Here is a 20,512-nt window from a genome sequence, read left to right on the forward strand (position 1 = left end):
CTGTGCTCATGAAGATCTAAACTAGGTTAGAATAGAACATAAAACTAAAAACACACAATTTACTTTTATGAAGCTTGTGAAATTTTTTTAAGAGACAAAGCTTAGAAGACATTTAAGTGACATTAATCTGACCTCCTTTATTAGTATGTGCTTTGTTCTACTGTATGTTGTGAAATCAGGATGGAAAAAGGTAACTAGGCTTCACAAAACTATGAAAGAGTAGGGTGTTCTGTTCCATAGAAAATCTAATTAAATCTGTCGCAGAGCTTGACATCAGGAGGTTTATTACAGGAACGAATCTGGGTCAATAATTACTGCTTACTATTCTGACAGACTAGTGTCACATGAGGAGGAATTAAGAGGGAATATAAGCTTTTCTCTAAGCAAATAGCAGATTAATATGAGTCATACAATGAGAAACATCTGCTCCATACTGTAAAGTCAAAACCCATCCTAACATGTCCAATGCTTCAGACTCCCAAAACTAGCTTCCACGTCTCCATAGACAATGTACTTTGTCTAGAAGTGCCACTAATGGTAAATACAGCTGCCAATCTATGTCTTCCAGTTGATATGTTCCATTCTAAAGTTACAATGTAGTGGGCTACTATTCATATCTGTCACAATGGAATCAGTATGAATGATAACTTTTAATGTGAATATGTTTCCTTTTTATTACAAAATAAAATAGTGAAGCAGATTATTCTAGCTCATCTGCCAGAGGTAGTGGAAGCCAAGTGGAATAGCACCTTTAATGTTAGTGCGCACAGATATTAAATGATTGGGAGCGGATTCCTGGCTACCAGGTAATAGAAGTAATGCATATATATTTATAGCAAAAGTGTCACTGAAGTGGTTAGCTTCAATGATTAACAGACCAGAGAAGCAGGCTCCAGCACAGTAGTGCGGAGATATATATATATTTTTTAATAATAAGGCTTCTTGGGTCTGGGCTTTTAGGAGCAGTCAGAAGAGATGGCCGCGACTGACTGCTCCAAGATCTCCACACTGGGAGTTGAAAGGCCTTAAGGCAGGTCATCTACATCAGTCTGGGTTTTGTGTGGACAGTTGGAAAGCAATTTTGTGCTGGTCAGTTCTAATCAGAGTCTGACTAAGCCCAATGATATCTGAACGGCGGAGCTATTTTGCTGTATTGACTATTTTTGCTTAGTTTCCGCTTTATGCCGAAAGGCTGTACATTTGTTTATGGTGCAGACATAGAAAAAGATTAGCAATACTAAGTAATCCAAAAGGAACAAGTCATGGTGGTGCTTTTTTATCCTGACTGCCATATCCCCTGATGAGTCCTGGAGGGATGAAATGCGTTGGGAGGCGGTCCCTATGTGAATTGGCTTGATATGTTCATCTTTGATAAGGATATGTTGGTCAATGCTGACCACTCCATGTGATGGTTTAATAACAGATGCCTGAGGTCCCATTATCTACTTGAACTGGGTGAAATTGTTCCAAATCTATTTAATCTCTACTCTTATTTGTAAAAGTGGCTACGAGTCATCTGTTATGACATATGTTTGTATTCTTATTGCCCCATTTTTGTCTGTGTGACTATATTGCCTTCGTTACTGGTGTTGGTTGCATAGAAAAGACATTTGGACCCCCAATTGTATAATTTGTGTGTGTGTGTGTGGGGGGGGGGGGGGGGGTTGTCATTGGAGGGTTCCTATCTTCCTGTTTGTTGTGTTCATGTTTTAAATTTTATAGTTAAAATGTTAAGTTTTAATAATCTTTTTGGTGCTATAATTTGCAGACTTAGGAACATCTACCAGTTTTGATATGTTCCAAAATCTCCTGTGAAGTCTATGCCCCCCCAGCCCCTCATGTAATTTATATGACCCCAGAATCTCCTGTGATGCATATACAGTATTGTCAGTATTTCCTGTTATGTATGTACAGCAGTCCCATCGTCTCCTATGTGGTGTATAAACAGCTGTCTCAGCATCTCCTATATGATGTATATACAGTAGTTCCAGCGTCTTTTATGGTGATGTATATGATTTATAAAACTTACTATAACAAAAAGTTGACTGCTGGCCGAGGCAAAAATGGAAAAGCAGCTGTGAGAAGCAACATAATCAGTATTACTTAACATCACAGCTGCACCAAAGAGAAGCAGCTCCAGCCGTCACATTAAGGGTGAGTTACCATAATTAAATGTTTGACTAAATATACCGGGGAAATTTTCAAGGTGATAATTTTTGTGTGGCCTCCGAATGATGGCAGATATTCTCAAATGGCTCCGGCTGGAAAAAGTTCCCCCACCCCCGATCGAGATGATCCACAAGAGGCATGGGAGAAGGTCATGTGGTTAGAAGAGACCAAAATAGAACTTTTTGGTATCAACTCCACTTGCCGTGTTTGGTGGAAGAACAAGGATCTATACAACTCCAAGAGAAAAGTGCCAACCATGAAGCGTGGCGGGGGAAACATCATACTTTGGGGGTGCTTTTCTGCAAAGGGGACATGATGACTGCACCATATTGAAGAGAGGATAGATGGGTCATGTATCGTGAGCTTTTTTCCAACTACCTACTTCTCTCAGCAAGAGTATTGAAGGTGGCTCGTGCCTGGGTTTTCCAGCATGACAATGACCCAAAACAAACAACTAAAGACTGGCTCCGTAAGAAGCATTTCAAGGTCCTGGAGTGGCATAGACCGTCTCCAGACCTGAGCCCAATACAAAATCTTTGGAGGGAGCTGAAACTCAGTGTTGCCCAAGGACAGTCCTGAAACCTGAAAGATCTGGAGGAGAATTGTATGGAAAAGTGGGCCAAAATTCCTGCTGCAGTGTGTACAAACTTGGTTTCAATACCAAATATGAAGTTCTGCTTTTCTACAGTATCAAACTCTTATTTCATGCAATAAAATGCAAATAAATTATGTAAAAAATCATAAAATGTGATTTTCTGGATTTTTTTTTTAAAGATTCTGTCTCTCACAGTTGAAGTGTACCTACGATAAAAATTACAAACCTCTCCATTCTTGTGGGAAAACTGGCAAAATCTGCAGTGTATCAAATACTTATTTTCCCCTGCATGACAGCATGCCAGTGAGAATGTGCTTATATACTGATGATAAAGTTTACATAGCTACAAGTATGCCATTTGTACTATAATGTGGTTTTATTTATTTTGATACAATGCACCATTGTACAGATACTACTATAGGGTCTGGTGTACTTTATTTGTAACATTATAGGGCTAGTATATTTTGCCGTTATTACGTTGATGGCATCCATTTATGAGCATTTCAGTGGTTTGCTGTGTTTCGACATTCCTACATAGTGCGCACTATTGTGTTTTTTCTGATGTGTTTTTCAATTATATTGCGAGTAAAGTCAAATGAGTGTTAACAGTAGTATATATATTTACCTATTCCCTTCTGGAAAACTTCCTTCATGATGTCAAAAGGATAGCAACATGGAAGATTTTTCTCCTACATATATTTTTATGCAAACTAAAAAACATTAATGTCAAGTTTAGTGATAATAGCTCAAGCCCTTTAAGAGAAAGATGCTGAATTTAGGCGGTCTGCTGACTAGCCATTTGTCAACCAGCACAACAAATTAATTTTCATTTATGCCACTTAAGTGCCATACACTATGCCAAGAGTGTTTTTGAGCCCCTGGCTGAAGAAACATTACTGGGGAAGGCGGCCGGAATCTGTAAAATTATTAACAAAGACCATTATAAGTTAATCTGTACTAATCATAGTACGATACTGTTTTTCTAACTCAGAGCTAAAAACATGGAACAAATTCTCAGAGTACAGCCTCCTTTCTAAGAGGATAGTCACTAATGAGCATTGTTGCATGTTTAGAAAAGAAAAAAAAATACAGCATACCTCCTCTGTCTGCTTTTGTCTTGGTCGGAGTGGACGGCCTGGAATGGATTTGCAGAGGTTTTTCTGTGGCCGGACTCTGAGGCATGGCCTGTATAAAGAAGTCAGCTACAGTCATTAGGAATTCCACACTAGCGCACACATAGAGTTTCTCCAAGATGGCCGTGATGGAACGATCTTGTCCTATTTGCTTGTAGCTTATATCAATCATACTGCGCGTGCAAGAGGCATCTTTCTGGTCAATCATTCTGTTAAAGAGTAAATGATAGATCAGTCATGCTGATGGTTAATATGCATTTTGAGAATCACGAGCAGCTTTTATTTTAAGTAAATTCACAGCAATAATGCAGAAGATAAGTAAAGGGTAAATGAAAATAATGCTAAATTTAAATTATTATTCTTGTGGCCACATTAGACTTCATAAAAGATCTATCTTGGCCATGTAAACACACATTCTTAAGGTCCTTATCCACATCAGAAATAAAGGTTGGTCAAACAGGAATATTTTGACCAAAACTAATGATTGTCTGCTGCCTTGGTAAAACAAATGAATTTTCATTTTGAGGCATACCCTATAAACAAATGTTTGCTATCCATGAAAAGACCAATCAGGCATGTTAAACTTTTTCAGCTGATCTGCATCATCCGCCAAAAAATACGATACCGCAGTATGAGATTTATGTTTATGCGCCAGCGACTGGCTGATTCGGCCCATATTTGAATCACATACAGCTCTGGCAAAAATTAAGAGACCATTGCTAAATTTTCAGTTTATCTGTTTTTTCTCTTTATAGGTATATTTTTGAGTAAAATGTAAACTGTTCTTTTATTCTATAAACTACTGACAACATGTCTCCGAAGTTCCAAGCAATACATTTTGTATTTGTTTTCTGAAAATGAGAAATGGTCAAAATAAGAAAAAAATACGTTGCTTGCAGACTCAAATAATGCAAAAAAAAACAAACAAGTTCAAGAAACAACAATACTAATGTTTTAAGTCAAGAACAGTTCAGAAATCAATATTTTGTGGAATAACCATGATTTTTAATCACAGCTTTAATTCGTCTTGGCATGCTTCCCACCAGTCTTTCACACTGCGTTTGGGTGACCTTATGCCACTCCTGGTACAAAAATGTAAGCAGGTCTTCTTTGTTTGATGGCTTGTGACTATCCATCTTCCTGTTGATTACATTCCAGAGGTTTTCATTGGGGCTCAGGTCTGGAGATTGGGCTGGCCATGACAGGGATTTGATGTGGTGGTCCTTCATCCACACCTTGAGGTCTGCAAGCAATGTATTTTATTTCTTATTTTGACCATTTCTCAGTTTCAGAAAACAAAAATTATTGCTTGTAACTTCGGAGACATGTTGTCAGTAGTTTAAAAAATAAAAGAACTATTTACATTTTACGCAAAAATATACCTATAAAGAGAAAAACAGACAAACTAAAAATTTTGCAGTGGTCTCAATTATTGCCAGAGCTGTATATCAGGGCATTTAAAACCCATTTGACGAAAAGCAGCGTCATTGTTTAGGGGACAAGAAAGGTACAAAAGATAACATAAAAGAGAAAGTGACGAGTCTCTTGAACAGACAGACCTGGACCTCGACTACTGTAACCTCCTGCTCTGTGGCCTCCCCTCTAACACTCTCGCACCCCTCCAATCTATTCTAAACTCAGCTGCCCGACTAATCCACCCGTCCCCCCGCTATTCCCCGGCCTCTCCCCTCTGTGAATCCCTTCACTGGCTCCCCATTACCCAGAGACTCCAGTACAAAAGCCTAACCATGACATACAAGGCCATCCACAACCTGTCTCCTCCATACATCTGTGACCTCGTCTCCTGGTACTTACCCACACGCAACCTCCGATCCTCACAAGACCTCCTTCTCTACTCCCCTCTTATCTCCTCTTCCCACAATCGTATACAAGATTTCTCTCGCGCATCCCCCCTACTCTGGAACTCTCTACCACAACATATCAGACTCTCGCCTACCATCGAAACCTTCAAAAAGAACCTGAAGACCTACCTCTTCCGACAAGCCTACAGCCTGCAGTAACCACCGATCGATCAAACCGCTGCACGACCAGCTCTACCCTCACCTACTGTATCCTCACCCATCCCTTGTAGATTGTGAGCCCTCGCGGCAGGGTCCTCTCTCCTCCTGTACCAGTTGTGACTTGTATTGTTCAAGATTATTGTACTTGTTTTTATTATGCATACCCCTCCTCACATGTAAAGCGCCATGGAATAAATGGCGCTATAATAATTAATAATAATAACCTGGATGTGGCTCTGGTTACTCCTTCCCTAAGATCATCAAGAGTGCACGATTTAAGTTGAAATGAAAAGTCCATTGAGCTATCGGCACTCATCTTTCCTGAAGATGACAGAAGATGAAGCCTCAGTTCTCCCAGGCGTAAGTTTTCATTATGCAGCCAGTCAGAAGCCACCTAATAAAAAAAACAATACATCATCATCCACGAAACAATTAGATTAAAGGGGTTTTCCCAAGAACAAAGTTCATTTTAATAAATAGATCTTGGAATAATAGTAAATACCGCAATTAGATGTGTTCAAAACAAAGCTCCTGTGCTGAGATAATCTTATAAATGTGCAACGGCATAGAATAAATGAAGAACGGCACTCACCACATACTTAGATTTAAAAGCCCTTTAATGCAAGACACAGGACATCAAAACGGTGCGCAAGGGGTATGAGAGAGAGAAATGGACACTGCATAGATGTCTTGTAGCTTGGAGTAAAAGACTTGTAAGTCTCAGGATGTGGTGAGTGCCGCTCTTCATGTATTCTATGCTGATGAAGAGACCTGAGTAGTCTCGAAAGCTTGCAATTTGTTACCATCTTTTCAGTTAGCCATTAAAAGGTATCAATCACTGAGGACTCAATTCTATATATTTTTCCATCAATAAAATGAAAACCATTGTTATGAGCATAGATATAGTTGACAGAAGTACTGCAGTAAAAGAGACGGACCCACCTTACTACTATCATTATTGTAGAGCACAATGGAGAGAGATTCAAAGTTGAAGCCAAACTTCAGCGTTACAGCTACTGTCTCATCAACAGAATCCTGGTTAGATTCGGGATGTGTTTTTTCTGCACAAAAGTACAACGCAATTACATTTTATTGGGCAGTGAGAACAAATACTGCCGAATAATAAGCGATTAAAAAAAAGGAATTTAAAGCCTGATCTGTAGTTATAATGTTTCATTCAAATACTTTTTGTGCACATTCAAGTAAATATCCAACATATCACATTACTTTTTCAGTGTCTTGTGTTTCAAGTAAATGTGGTTCGGAGTGAAAATGTCGAATAAAGTTTTGCAGGTGTATAATTTCGAAAGACTACATTATAAAGAAGGCAACACATCCAGTAACAATTTAAGAATGGTGGATGCCAGATACTACAGAAACAAAATATCTGGGAAAACTTAATGACTCGAGTATAAGCCCAGGGTGGAAAATGCAGCAGCTACCGGTAAATGTCAAAAATACAAATATATACCAATAAAAGTAAAATTAATTGAGACATCAGTAGGTTAAGTGTTTTTGAATATCCATATTTAATCAGGAGCCCCATATAATGCTCCATACAGTTCATGATGGGCCCCATAAGATGCTCCATACAAACTACGCCCCGTATAAGGCTCAACACAGTTTATGATGGGCCCCATAAGATGCTCCATATTAAAATATGCCCCATATAATGCCGCACAAATGTTGATTATGACCCCATAAGATGCTCCATAGAGACATTTGCCCCATATAATACTGCACAAATGCGGATTATGGCACCATAAGATGCTCCATACAGACATTTGCCCCATATAATGCTGCACAAATGCTGATTATGGCCCCATAAGATGCTCCATAGAGATATTTTCCCCATATAATGTTGTACATGGCCCCATAAGATGCTCCATAGACACATTTGCCTCGTATAATGCTCCACAAATGCTGATTATGGCCCCATAAGATGCTCCATAGAGATATTTGCCCCATATAATGTTGTACATGGCCCCATAAGATGCTCCATAGAAATATTTGTCCCGTATAATGTTGCACAAATGCTGATTATGGCCCCATAAGATGTTCCATACAGATATTTGCCCCATGTAATGCTCCACAAATGCTGATTATGGCCCCATAAGATGCTCCATAGAGATATTTGCCCCATATAATGCTGCACATGGCCCCATAAGATGCTCCATAGACACATTTGCCCCATATGCTGTTGCTGCGATTAAAAAAAAAAAAAATCAAAAAAAAAAATCACATACTCACCTCTCTTCGCTCAGGCCCCCGGCACTTGCTATAGTCACCTGTCCCCCGTTCCACCACTGGGTGCTGCTGTGTCTTCCGTGTCCTCTGCACTGACTGTTCAGGCAGAGGTCGGCGTGCACACTAATCGCGTCATCACGCCCTCTGACCTGAGCGTCACTGCAGAGGACGCGGAATACGGTGCGGCGCCGACGGTGGAAAGGGGGACAGGTGAATATCGCTCACTGCCCCCCGTCATACCAACCTGCTCCTGGCGCGGTCCCTGCACGTCCCTGGTTCTCTGGGCGCCGGCAGCTTCTTCCTGTATTTAGCGGTCACATGGTACCGCTCATTACTGTAATGAATATGCGGGCTCCACCCCTATGGGAGTGGAGTCGAGTCCATATTCATTACTGTAATGAGCGGTACCATGTGACTGCTCAATGCTGGAAGAAGCTGTCAGCGCCCAGGGACGTGCAGGGACGGCGCCAGGAGCAGGTGAGTATGACTAGACAGCTGCCGCTCCCCCTCCCCTGCCGACCCCTGGGAATGACTCGAGTATAAGCCGAGAGGGGCAATTTTAGCCTAAAAAAATGGGCTGAAATTCTAGGCTTATACTCGAGTATATACGGTACCCTTTTTTTTTACTGTACCTGTTTGTTGAGAAGACATACTCGTCTCTCTTATAACTCTCTTAACTGCTTCCGATGTTGGGGGTGCACTTGGAAGTGATGGAGTTTCAGCAAGATTCTCAAAAAGAACACCCATTAAGATAGTGAGATCATCTTGACTCAAGGCAATCTAAAAAGTAATTGTGCATGATTATTAAATACACTCACAAACACAATGATGATCTGCTGAACATCAATTTTACTTTTCTCAATATGACTGATTATAGGGTGCATATACACGTTTTTTCAGACAGAATCCATCTGGAACCCGCCTGAAAAAGCACAGCAAAAAATGATCGTAGCTCACAACAATGTGAAAACAATATTGTTCTGCACAACATACTCATTCTTTTAACCACTTTAAAGTTCAGAAACCGCGGAGCTATTAAAAAAAGTTACATGTTTATTTTCTGGGCAGCTTCACCACATTATATATATTAAATATACATACACACACACACGTGTATATATATATATATATATATATATATATATATATATATATATATATATATATATATATATATATACACCGTATATACTCGAGTATAAGCCGACCCGAGTATAAGCCGACCCCCCTAATTTTGCCACAAAAAACTGGGAAAACTTATTGACTCGAGTGTAAGCCTAGGGGAGAAAATGCAGCAGCTACCGGTAAGTGTCAAAAGTAATAATAGATACCAATAAAAGTAAAATTAATTGAGACATCAGTAGGTTAAGTGTCTTTGAATAACCATATTGAATCAGGAGCCCCATATAATGCTCCATACGGTTCATTATGGCCCCATAAGATGTTCCATATTAAAATATGCCCCATATAATCCTGCATAAAGGTTATAAAAGGCCCCATAAGATGCTCCATAGACACATTTGCCCAATATAATGCTGCAGAAATGCTGATTATGGCCCCATAAGATGCTCTATAAAGATATTTGCCCCTTATAGTGCTGCACAAACGTTATGGCCCTATAAGATGCTCCATACAGACACTTGCCCCATATGCCGTAGTGCCCTACAAACGTTAATTATGGCCCCATACAGACACTTGCCCCATATAGTGCTGCACAAACATTATGCCCCTATATAGTGCTGCAGAAACGTTATGGCCCCATATAGTGCTGCAGAAACGTTATGGCCCCATATAGTGCTGCAGAAACGTTATGGCCCCATATAGTGCTGCAGGAATGTTATGGCCCCATATAGTGCTGCAGAAACGTTATGGCCCCATATAGTGCTGCAGGAATGTTATGGCCCCATATAGTGCTGCAGGAATGTTATGGCCCCATATAGTGCTGCAGGAACGTTATGGCCCCATATAGTGCTGCAGAAACGTTATGGCCCCATATAGTGCTGCAGAAACGTTATAGCCCCATATAGTGCTGCAGAAACGTTATGGCCCCATATAGTGCTGCAGAAACATTATGGCCCCATATAGTGCTGCAGGAATGTTATGGCCCCATATAGTGCTGCAGAAACATTATGGCCCCATATAGTGCTGCAGGAATGTTATGGCCCCATATAGTGCTGCAGAAACGTTATGGCCCCATATAGTGCTGCAGGAATGTTATGGCCCCATATAGTGGTGCAGGAATGTTATGGCCCCATATAGTGCTGCAGGAACGTTATGGCCCCATATAGTGGTGCAGGAATGTTATGGCCCCATATAGTGCTGCAGGAACGTTATGGCCCCATATAGTGCTGCAGGAATGTTATGGCCCCATATAGTGCTGCAGGAACGTTATGGCCCCATATAGTGCTGCAGGAACGTTATGGCCCCCATATAGTGCTGCAGGAACGTTATGGCCCCATAGATGCTCCATACACTTGCCCCATTTGCTGCGATAAAAAAAATAAATCACATACTCACCTCTCCGTCGCTCAGGCCCCGGGCACTTTCAATAGTCACCTCTCCTCGTTCCGGGCGCCGATCTGTCTCCAGCACTGACGTTCAGCAGAGGGCGCGCACTGACCACGTCACCGCGCCCTCTGACCTCAGCGTCACTGCTGGAGACAGATCGGCGCCCGGAACGAGGAGCAGGTGACTATCGCGCAGCGCTGCGCTCCCCTCCCCGTATACTCACCTGGTCCTGCCGCTGTGTAGATCCTGCTTCTCCGACGCCGCAGCGCTTCATCCTGTACTCAGCGGTCACATGGTCCCGCTGATTACAGTAATGAATAGGCGGCTCCACCCCTATGGGAGGTGGAGCTGAATATTCATTTACTGCAATGAGCGGGACCATGTGACCGCTGGGTACAGAAAGAAGCTGAAGCTGCCGGCGCTGGGGAAGCAGGGACCGCGCCTGGACTAGGTGAGTATTTTTAGACAGCCCCCGCTCCCCCTCCTCTGCCGACCCCCGGTATGACTCGAGTATAAGCCGAGAGGGGCAATTTCAGCCCAAAAAAGTGGGCTGAAAATCTCGGCTTATACTCGAGTATATACGGTATATATATATATATATATATATATATATATATATATATATATATATATATATATATATATATATATATATATATATATATATATATATATATATATATATACATACACACACACGTATATACTCGAGTATAATCCGAGACCCCTAATTTTGCCACAAAAAACTTTATTTTCACTATAGAAACAGGAGAAAATGGACACCCAAAGTTTGTTGTGCAATTGAGAACGCAGATACCCCATATGTGTGTGAAAAGTACTGTTTGGGCGCACAGAAGGCTCAGGGCTTTTGAACGCAAAATTGGATGGAATCATTAGCGAATGCCACGTAGTGCTTGGAGAGCCCATGATGTGCATAAACAGTAGAACTGTACGAATGTATCTAGATGTGTGGTGAGCATCATGAACCCACAGGTGATTCACAGAAGCTTGTAACATTAATAACATTGATTGAATTGTGTGTGCTGGTGTCATGTCATGTTTGGAGAGACCCTGATGTGCCTAAACGGTGAAAAGTGACTACATTTTGGAAACTAGACCTCTCCAGGAATTTATGTACATGTGTGGTGAGCACCTTGAACCCTCAGGTGCTTCACAGAATTTTTCAACGTTTATCTGTGAAAATGAAAAAAAAATTGTTTCTACAAAACTGTTGTTTTAGTCCCAGTTTTCTTATTTTCACAAGGATAGCAGGACAACGATACCCCATATGTGGTCCAAAACTAATTTTGAGGCACAGTGCAAAGCTCAGAAGAGACACCATACTGGAATTCACATTTTGTTGGAATGGTTTGAGGGTGCCATATCACATTGGTAGAGCCCCTGAGGTGCAATAACAGCGGAAACCCCCATATATGATCTCATTTTACAAACTACACTTCCCAATTACGGTAATTAATCTAGGTGTGCAGTGATCATATTGACACCACATGTGGCTTACATATTTTTTATACTATTGGGTGGTGAAGAAAGAATAATTTAAACATTTATAACAAAATAATTAAACATTTTTACCACCAAATGTTGTTTTAACCCATGTTTTTAATTTTTATAAGGGCTAATAGGAAAAATGGACCTCAGTTTGTTGTAAAAATTTCTATTCAGAGCCCCAATACACTACATGTAAACAGGAAGTACTTTTCAGGCACAGTGCAAAGCTCACAAGGGAAGGAGAACTATATTATAGTGCAGATTTTATAGTTTTGGTTTGTAGGTGTCATGACCCACTGGGAGAGCCCCTGAGGTGCCAGAACAGCAGAACTTTTCATAAGTGACCCATTTAACAAAATGTACCTCTTGGTGAATTTATCTAGGGTTGCAGTGACCATATTGGCACCACAGGTGCGTCACAGAATCTTATACCATTGGGCAGTGAAGAAAAAATAAAGTACCGTTGATTTTTACCATTACAATTTTGTTTTAGCCTCAAGTTTTTAATTTGTTTAAGGACAAATAGGTAAAATGGAACCAAAACTGTCCCACAATTTCTGCTGAATATAGAAATACCCCATATGTGGTTGTGCAGACTCTGGAGGGACGGAGCCCTTTTGCCTAATGGAGTGCAGATTTTCCTAGAATAGTTTGTGGACTCCATATACAGAGCCCTAAGTGTTAGAAGAGCAGAATCCCCCCCTCAAGTGACCCCATTTTGGAAATTATACCCCTTTATCAACAGGTGTAGCGACGATTTTAACTCCATGGGTGTTTTCCAGAAACAAGCAGTAATGGATGTTACTGAGTAAATTGCAAACTGCCATTGTAGTGCCCAGTAAGTTGTAGTGCCCAGCTCGTGCTTCTGAAGACATGCACCCATAATTAGGCGGGCTCTGTGAACTCTACAGACATGCAAAACCTGTGGATGCTTAGTGTGGTTTAGGCACACTGGGCTGAGAAGAGAGGGGGCATTTGGATTTGCTGGATTTCTTTTGGGATGCGAGGAACCATAGAGCTTTACCAGAGCCTTTGTGCTACCAGTAATATGGAAGCCCCCTATATTTCCATTGACAGGTGACGGACCTGGAGTGGGGACTTGCTATTTTTGTGGATAGAGTGGAAGCTTTTATTGAGAACATTTTACGTAACGTGTGGGATCACATTTATCTGGTACTCTACACTGAGCACTTTGGGATTCCATGTAAATCTCAGAGTGACGCGGATTGAGATTAAACCCCTGATGGATCCATTTACTATAATGAGGTAGCAGAGTTACTCTGGACTCAGTCTGGCCTCTGCTCAGCAGTGTCCTTTTCAGAAGTGTACAAAACTGTGACAGGCCACACTTTATGCACACCTAAAAAGACTGACAACGCCAGATCACAGGCCAGACAGTGTCCACAGTGATTTCATATGCCTCATATAGGGAATCTTCTTCCAGGGGTTTCATCTGAATCACATATTTCAGAGATTAACAAGGAAACCCCGGTTTAAGCGCTCAGCCTAGAGAGGATAAATGTGAGTTGAGCTTTACTATGATCGTTGGGAGGCAAAATGGCCAAAACAGCAGGTGAAGAACTGGTTTTATTTACTTTTTATGCAGTTCCCCATGCAGTATAAGTGATTAGACAACTTTATTCTTCAGGTCAATGTAATTACAGCAATACCAGATCTACTTTTTTTTATGTTTGTTTGTTTTTAATGCAAAAACCCATAGCCATATTTTGAAAGCTATAATTTCTCCATATTTCGGGAGACAGTCATGTGAGGTCTTGTTTTTTGCGGTACGAGTTTCTATTGGTATGGTTTTCAGTTACAACATTTTTTGATCGCTTTCTATTCTGAATTTTGGGAGGCAGAATAAAAAAAAATCAGCAATACAAGAAAGTTTTTTTGGGGGGATTTTTTAAGCCATCTCGCATGTGGTAAAATTGATAAATCCGCTTTATTCTTCGGGTCAGTATGATTAAAGCAATGCTACAATTATAGTTTGCATTATGTTTTGTCAGTTTTACACAGTAAAAACTTTTATAGACAAAATAATTATTTTTGCATTGCTGTATTCTGAGAACTTTTTCATTTATCCATTGTATGGCAGCTTGTTTTATTGCGGGACAAGATTATATTTTTATTTACTTTAGTCTTTTGCGTTTTATTCCACTTTCTGTTCAGCGGTATGATGAAAAAGTATTGCTTTTGCCCTGTTTTTTATGGAGTTCACTGCAGGGGTTAACTAATTGGACAGTTTTATGGGGCGGGTCATCACGGACGCAGGGATAACAAAGGTATATTTTTGTTTGTTTTTGTTTTTTTTTTACATAAAATTACATGGTACTGGCAAAAATGTCTATTTTCTGATTTTTTTTATTTTTAATTTTTTAAATATTTTAATTTTTTTTTTCTTTGTACCTTTGTCACCATGGTAATGATCGGCCCCCCTGCGATGACATTGCTGCCTTCTAAATGCTGCGATCGCTATTAATCACAGCATTTAGGGAACTAAAGTGGTGGAAGTGGTGTAGGCACCGCTCCTGGCAGTAAGTGCCGGGTGTCAGCAAGGATATCAGCTGATCACCTGGCAGCAAACGCACGCGCACAGCTTCGTTGTGCCTAAAATGGCCTGGATGTACTCAGTATGTCCAAGGTCGGTAAGTACCAGCCGATCATGACGTACTGAATACGTCCAAGGTCAGGAAGCCATTAAAGGGGGTGTCCGGCCTTAGGCTACAAGCCTGCAGTCATTCTGTGACTGCAAAATTGTGAATCACCACATCGCATGCATTGCGCACTGTCAGGATTCGTTAGCGCTGGCACCAATAGTGGCGCGCGTGTAACCGCAAGTATGTGATTTGCATACATGGGGTCAAGTGCTGACTAGACTGTGTCCGGCCTAGCGCAATACACTTGCATGGAGCACGGCTGTGCCACAGTCTAGTAGGAAGGTGTTGGGAAATATGCAAATTGCATACTTTCTGTCATATGACCGACCACTCCTGGCACAGGCACTAGAGAATCCTCATAGCAGGCAGTGAATGTGATGTGAAGATTTACAAGTCTGCAGTGACAGAGTGACTGCAGACTTGTAGCCCAAGACCAGACAACCCCTCTAAGTATCTAGAAATCCTAGAAAAAAAAAAATCATACTTTCCAGTAAGCTGAAGTTTTGGGCAGCATTGGATCAACAGCGAAGTGATCCCAAACATGCCTCAAACACCAAAACTTGGTTTCAGAAAAAGCCCTAAAAGATTCTGTCGCCCTAGTTAAAGTCAATTGAACATTTTTGTCGGCATTTGAGGAATGAGGTTGCAACATGTAACCCCATTAATACCTGTAGACCATTTCCCATAAGGAATGAGTTAAGATTCCTCAGGAACCTCAACCACAAGTTAGTATCATAATCAAAACTTGCTCTTTAGTGAATACATCAAGGGAACCTGTCATTAAAATCATGTTACCATATTAGCAAAGGTGTTGGCCATTCGTCTTTCAAAAGTCGTGGAATCTCTAATACACTCAGATCAGACGGGATTCATGCCTCGTAAGTCAACGGCCCTAAATGTTAGAAGACTATATCTCAATATGCAAGTGGGGGCAGACAATGTGGGGAGGAGGGCAGTTCTGTCCCTTGATGCCGCTAAGGTATTTGACAGCGTGGAATGGAAATACCTGTTTGCTACGCTTCAGTGCATGGGTTTTGGTCCAGGCTTTATTGGTTGGATTAAGCTTTTGTACTCAGAACCGTCAGCAAGAATACGAGCGAATGGACTGTTATCTGAGCCCTTAAATCTGTATAGGGGTACGAGGCAGGGTTGTCCTCTGTCTCCGCTGCTTTTCACCCTGGCGGTGGAGCCTTTGGCTTCGAGGATAAGACTTAGCCCAGAAATTGAGGGGTTTAGATACGGGACATTAGAGGAGAAAGTGTCTCTCTACGCCGATGACATTCTCCTGTTTTTGGCTGACTCTGATGAATCGCTCAATGGAGTAATGTCACTTTTTGCTGCGTTTGGGGCTATATCGGGTCTGGCCATAAATTGGGAAAAGTCTGCTATTTTACCATTAGACCCAACTGTGGTTAGAGCTCCACAGGTGCCAGTAGTGTCATGTTTTAAATACCTGGGTATCAATGTATCAAATAACATATTAGATTATGAATGCTTAAATATTTCCCCACTTGTGGCTAGGATTAAACAGAAGATTAAGGCCTGGACTAAGTTACATTTGTCAATAGTTGGGAGAGTGAACCTGTTGAAAAATGGTGATTATGCCTCAGCTTTTATATGTTCTTCATAACTCCCCAATTTGGCTTCCCCAAAATAGGTTCTTTAAAATTAATGCACTGTTTAGGGAACTTATATGGTTGAAAAAGGGTGCAGAATTAAGTTAGAGCACTTACAAAGGAGTAAGGAGGAGGGAGGGTTGGCATTGCCTAACCCTTGGCTAGATTTTTTTATCTTCCCAGTGTCAACATCTGGCAAGTAGAATGGAGGACACATCTGTGGAAATAGGGGGAGGTCGAGGGATTCTTCAGTTTCTGGGGGGTCGGGGTCCCCTATTGTCTAAGTTAGAGGTGAATAAATTTAAACCATAATGCTTATGGTCAAAGTGTGGGGTAAAATTAAAAGTTTAAGGGGAATTACTGAGTTCACGAGGTATACCCCTATATGGGATAATCCATATCTGCCGCAATTGAGGACATTGAAGGGGTTTGCGCAATGGCGACGAGTGGGTATTTGGTGGCTCTCACAGCTGATAGATGGGGGTGTCTTTAAATCATTTGAGTACTTACGAAAGGAGTTCTCACTTCAGCATTCTATATTTTATCAGTATTTACAAGTAAGACACGCTTATATAATGCAGACTCATATACACCCTATTATTATACATCATGATACTGTTATTAATAGCCTCGGTTTACAGGCATCTACAAGGGGACTAATTTCATTCGTGTACGGGGAGCTCCTTTCGAGGGTGCTATTAGGTCACCCGATGACTGCATTAGCGAAATGGGAACATCAAGTGGGGGGGATTTCGGTAGATCAATGGGAGTCAATAATGCAAATGATCCCTAAGTTGTCCCTCAGTGAGCCTAACCGTCTGTCTCAACTATATATCCTTTATAGGGTTTATAGGACTCCTAAGTGGCTGTTTGATTTAGGTCTAAGGCGAAATTCAAAATGTCCCAAGTGTACGGTCGATAATGCAGATATCCTATATATGTTCTGGATGTGTCCCTGTATACAAATATTCTGGATTATGGTTCTCAACTTAATATGTATTGCCACAGAGCAGGATATTCCCAGAGATCCTATTGTCTGTGTGCTTGGATATGTTGAGGAGGCGGGAGGAGATGATTATTCACAAATAGCTGTTGCCAGAATGCTTTTTACTGCTAGAAAATTAATAGCATATCACTGGATCTCAGATACAGTTACCACGAGGAAAGAATATGTAAATAAGCTAAACCTCATACTATGCAGAGAGAAGGCCATTTATCTTAAACGGGGTAGACCGGCAGTGTTTGAGAAAATTTGGGCAGGATGGTTGAATGTTCCGGGCTTACTGTCTGTAAGTTTATTCTCGTGATACGATGTTTATATCACCCTGAAAGTGATTTAGTTGTACTCCATGACTGGTGCCTTGGGATATGTGCCTTATCTATGTCTGTATTTTTCTTGTGATATATTTTATCATTGGACTACGGTTGGGTAGGGGGGGGGGGGGGGGAGCGGTTGGGAATGGGGAAAAGATTGTGGGGTATTTTGGACAAAATTCTGTTATGTTCTGAAAACTTTAATAAAACATATCTGATTAAAAAAAAAATAAATCATGTTACCTAACTAAGGGCAGCATAAATCAGACACTGGCTGCACAATTATAGACTGGTACACTCTAATCTAAACTGCTGCAGCGTTTTGTTGAAAACATAAATAAATTGCATTTTACGGCATACAGGATCCTATAAGCACATCCAAACAGATCTCTGATTCCTTGCCTGCACCACACTTACAGAAACTACACAAGATGGAAGAGACTGGTCCCGGCATATACTACAAAATAAACATCTTTGTTTCTAAACATTCACAATGTAGATCACCATGAAATAGATATAGCATTTATTATACTCACATAGAAAACTTAAAAAAACGGCATTCATGAACTCAATAGAATGAAAAACACACGGCATGCCAGCACTTGATTTTATGAATGCTGTATTTTTCTATAGGAGTTTAATAAATATTTTTTCTTGGATAAGTGTACCTGGCTGGGCACCCCTATGTCCAGTCGTATTTCAATGTGAGCAACAGTTGTAAAGTGCAATTTTTTTGTCTTTCTGGGAGGGAAAGGATTTGGGCTGCCTTTTGGAACTATGCCTTGCATCAATATGTTCGATTCTATTGATTGGGTAGTGCTATACGCTACTTTATATCTTTATTTAAAATAAAAATTAAGAGGCAGCTGGGGAATATCTGGAGAGATCTGACAAGTCCGGTGACGTCCCCTGTTGTCTTCTCTGCACCTCAGTGTGACATGTTCCTTTCCATGTACAGACATGGAAGAGGTACAAACATGGAAGAGACTTGTCAATCAACAGGAACGTCCATTGATAATCCATCTGGGGTCAGAATTGGACTAGTCAAGTCTCTCACTATAGACCACAACCAGCTTGTACAAATGAGTATTCGGAAGTGGCTGCAGTAGTTGCATTTTACCGTATATCGAATTTGGCAAAATCACTTGTTACAGTAGTTGTGTTGAGCGATTTCATTTTTTCTTTTTTATTGCAAACAGCAGAAAGTTTGTAAATTTTGCTTACAAACCAAAAATAGAAACGGGGGTTAAATAATTTTAATGGCAAATATGTATGAACACAACACATTCTGGAATAAAATGAGCACCACTATACCTGCATGGGTTTCAAGTCCCCATCAATCTGCATGGCTGGCATCTGAGAATACCAAGATGACGACAGATTTCTCTGTACAGAGACAAGCAGATTAACAGGCTGCAAAAGCTCAAGTTCTGGTTGGAGAGATCCATTTTGAATGATTGTCCTGCAATAAAGAATTTAGGTTACGATTTTAGTAATCTCTTCTGTTACAAAGTTGTCACCAAATGATCAAAAACAACTTTATAGAAACAAATGAGCAAAAAAAAATATTTCATATTTCTGCAGCTTTGTTTTTTCCGTTTCTTTTAAGAGCCATAACTTTATGATCCACATTGTGCGGTCTATAATGACCTGGCACCATAATTCTTCAGGTCAATGCGTTATTGTAATAACATTTTATATTTAACCATTTTACTGGATTAAATAAAATCCGAATTCGGTTAAATTAAAATTGGATGCTTGTTTTTTTTTCGATGACAAGCTGTAATTTTTGATCATAGCAATTTGGGTTACATATGATGTTTCAATCACATTTCACTGAATTTGAGTTTGGTGCAGCAACTAAAAAAAAGGCAACTTTTTCACTGCAGTGGTTTTTCACTCTTTGCTGTTTAGATCCAGCAGCTGATTCAAATGCCAAAAGCTGTAAAGGTGTCATACTGTCCCTGATCTTTTATTAAGATCTAGAGGTCAGATCATTAATATAATAGTGGACAACCCCTTTAAGCGAACACAATGAGAGTGCATGTGATAATAAAGAATACTGAATGATAAATGAGAAATTTTAGAAATTGGTAACCTCCCTTTCTCATTTGCAAAACTTAAATGGTTTTACAGTTTAATATATTAATGAATGACAATAAATGCATCAGATATGGACAGATAGGGCATACAGACCTCGATAACTTCAGTTCTGTTAGATGAATGTCCATTTTATCGATCACTGGAGGTAGAGGAGAACTGACTTCAGGAACTAAAGAAAACTTGTTCTGGACTCTTATAAAGCCTAAATCAGCAACCACAACATTGGTGGAGATAGAAGACTGAGGTATGTAGATAACAGGAGCTTTGAGATTTATGTCCATAGAGAGACGAAATGATTTCTGGGCAAGGTCCTTCATGCTTAATGTCCCTTTTTCCGCAGCCTGAGCAGTAGCGGAGGTCAATGCTTCTTTAGCTGTTTGGAAAGTGTTCATAAAATTCTAAAAAAAAAAAAAAAAAAAAAAAAAAAAAAAGAGTAGACAGCAAAGTAACAAGAAAATCATTAGCAGAACTGAAAACTTACTCTACTAAAGCTAGCTATAAAGAGGGTAGGTCACAACACTTGAGGTTTAAAAAACCACATATGGTAACTTAATTCATATAATTATGGAATTCAAATAATGATTATTAGGCTGTGTGCACACGTTATTCGCTATAAAAAACGAAAAAAACGCAT

At 40.3% G+C, this 20,512-nt stretch overlaps 1 protein-coding gene across 3 annotated transcripts in view; it reads right to left on the reverse strand.

Moving 5' to 3' along the window:
- VPS13C (vacuolar protein sorting 13 homolog C) overlaps window positions 1-20,512 on the reverse strand; it is a 391,739-nt gene that overhangs the window by 146,606 nt on the left and 224,621 nt on the right. For all 3 annotated transcript variants that reach the window (XM_077264165.1, XM_077264166.1, XM_077264167.1), the window contains 6 exons: window positions 19,972-20,276; window positions 19,090-19,237; window positions 8,798-8,945; window positions 6,861-6,979; window positions 6,143-6,312; window positions 3,862-4,106 (listed from right to left, as the gene is read on the reverse strand). In XM_077264165.1, coding sequence (XP_077120280.1) covers window positions 3,862-4,106; window positions 6,143-6,312; window positions 6,861-6,979; window positions 8,798-8,945; window positions 19,090-19,237; window positions 19,972-20,276 — 1,135 coding nt within the window. The remainder of the gene's footprint in view (window positions 1-3,861; window positions 4,107-6,142; window positions 6,313-6,860; window positions 6,980-8,797; window positions 8,946-19,089; window positions 19,238-19,971; window positions 20,277-20,512) is intronic.

This window comes from Ranitomeya variabilis, chromosome 5, assembly GCF_051348905.1.
Source record: "Ranitomeya variabilis isolate aRanVar5 chromosome 5, aRanVar5.hap1, whole genome shotgun sequence".
Lineage (NCBI taxonomy): Eukaryota > Metazoa > Chordata > Amphibia > Anura > Dendrobatidae > Ranitomeya > Ranitomeya variabilis.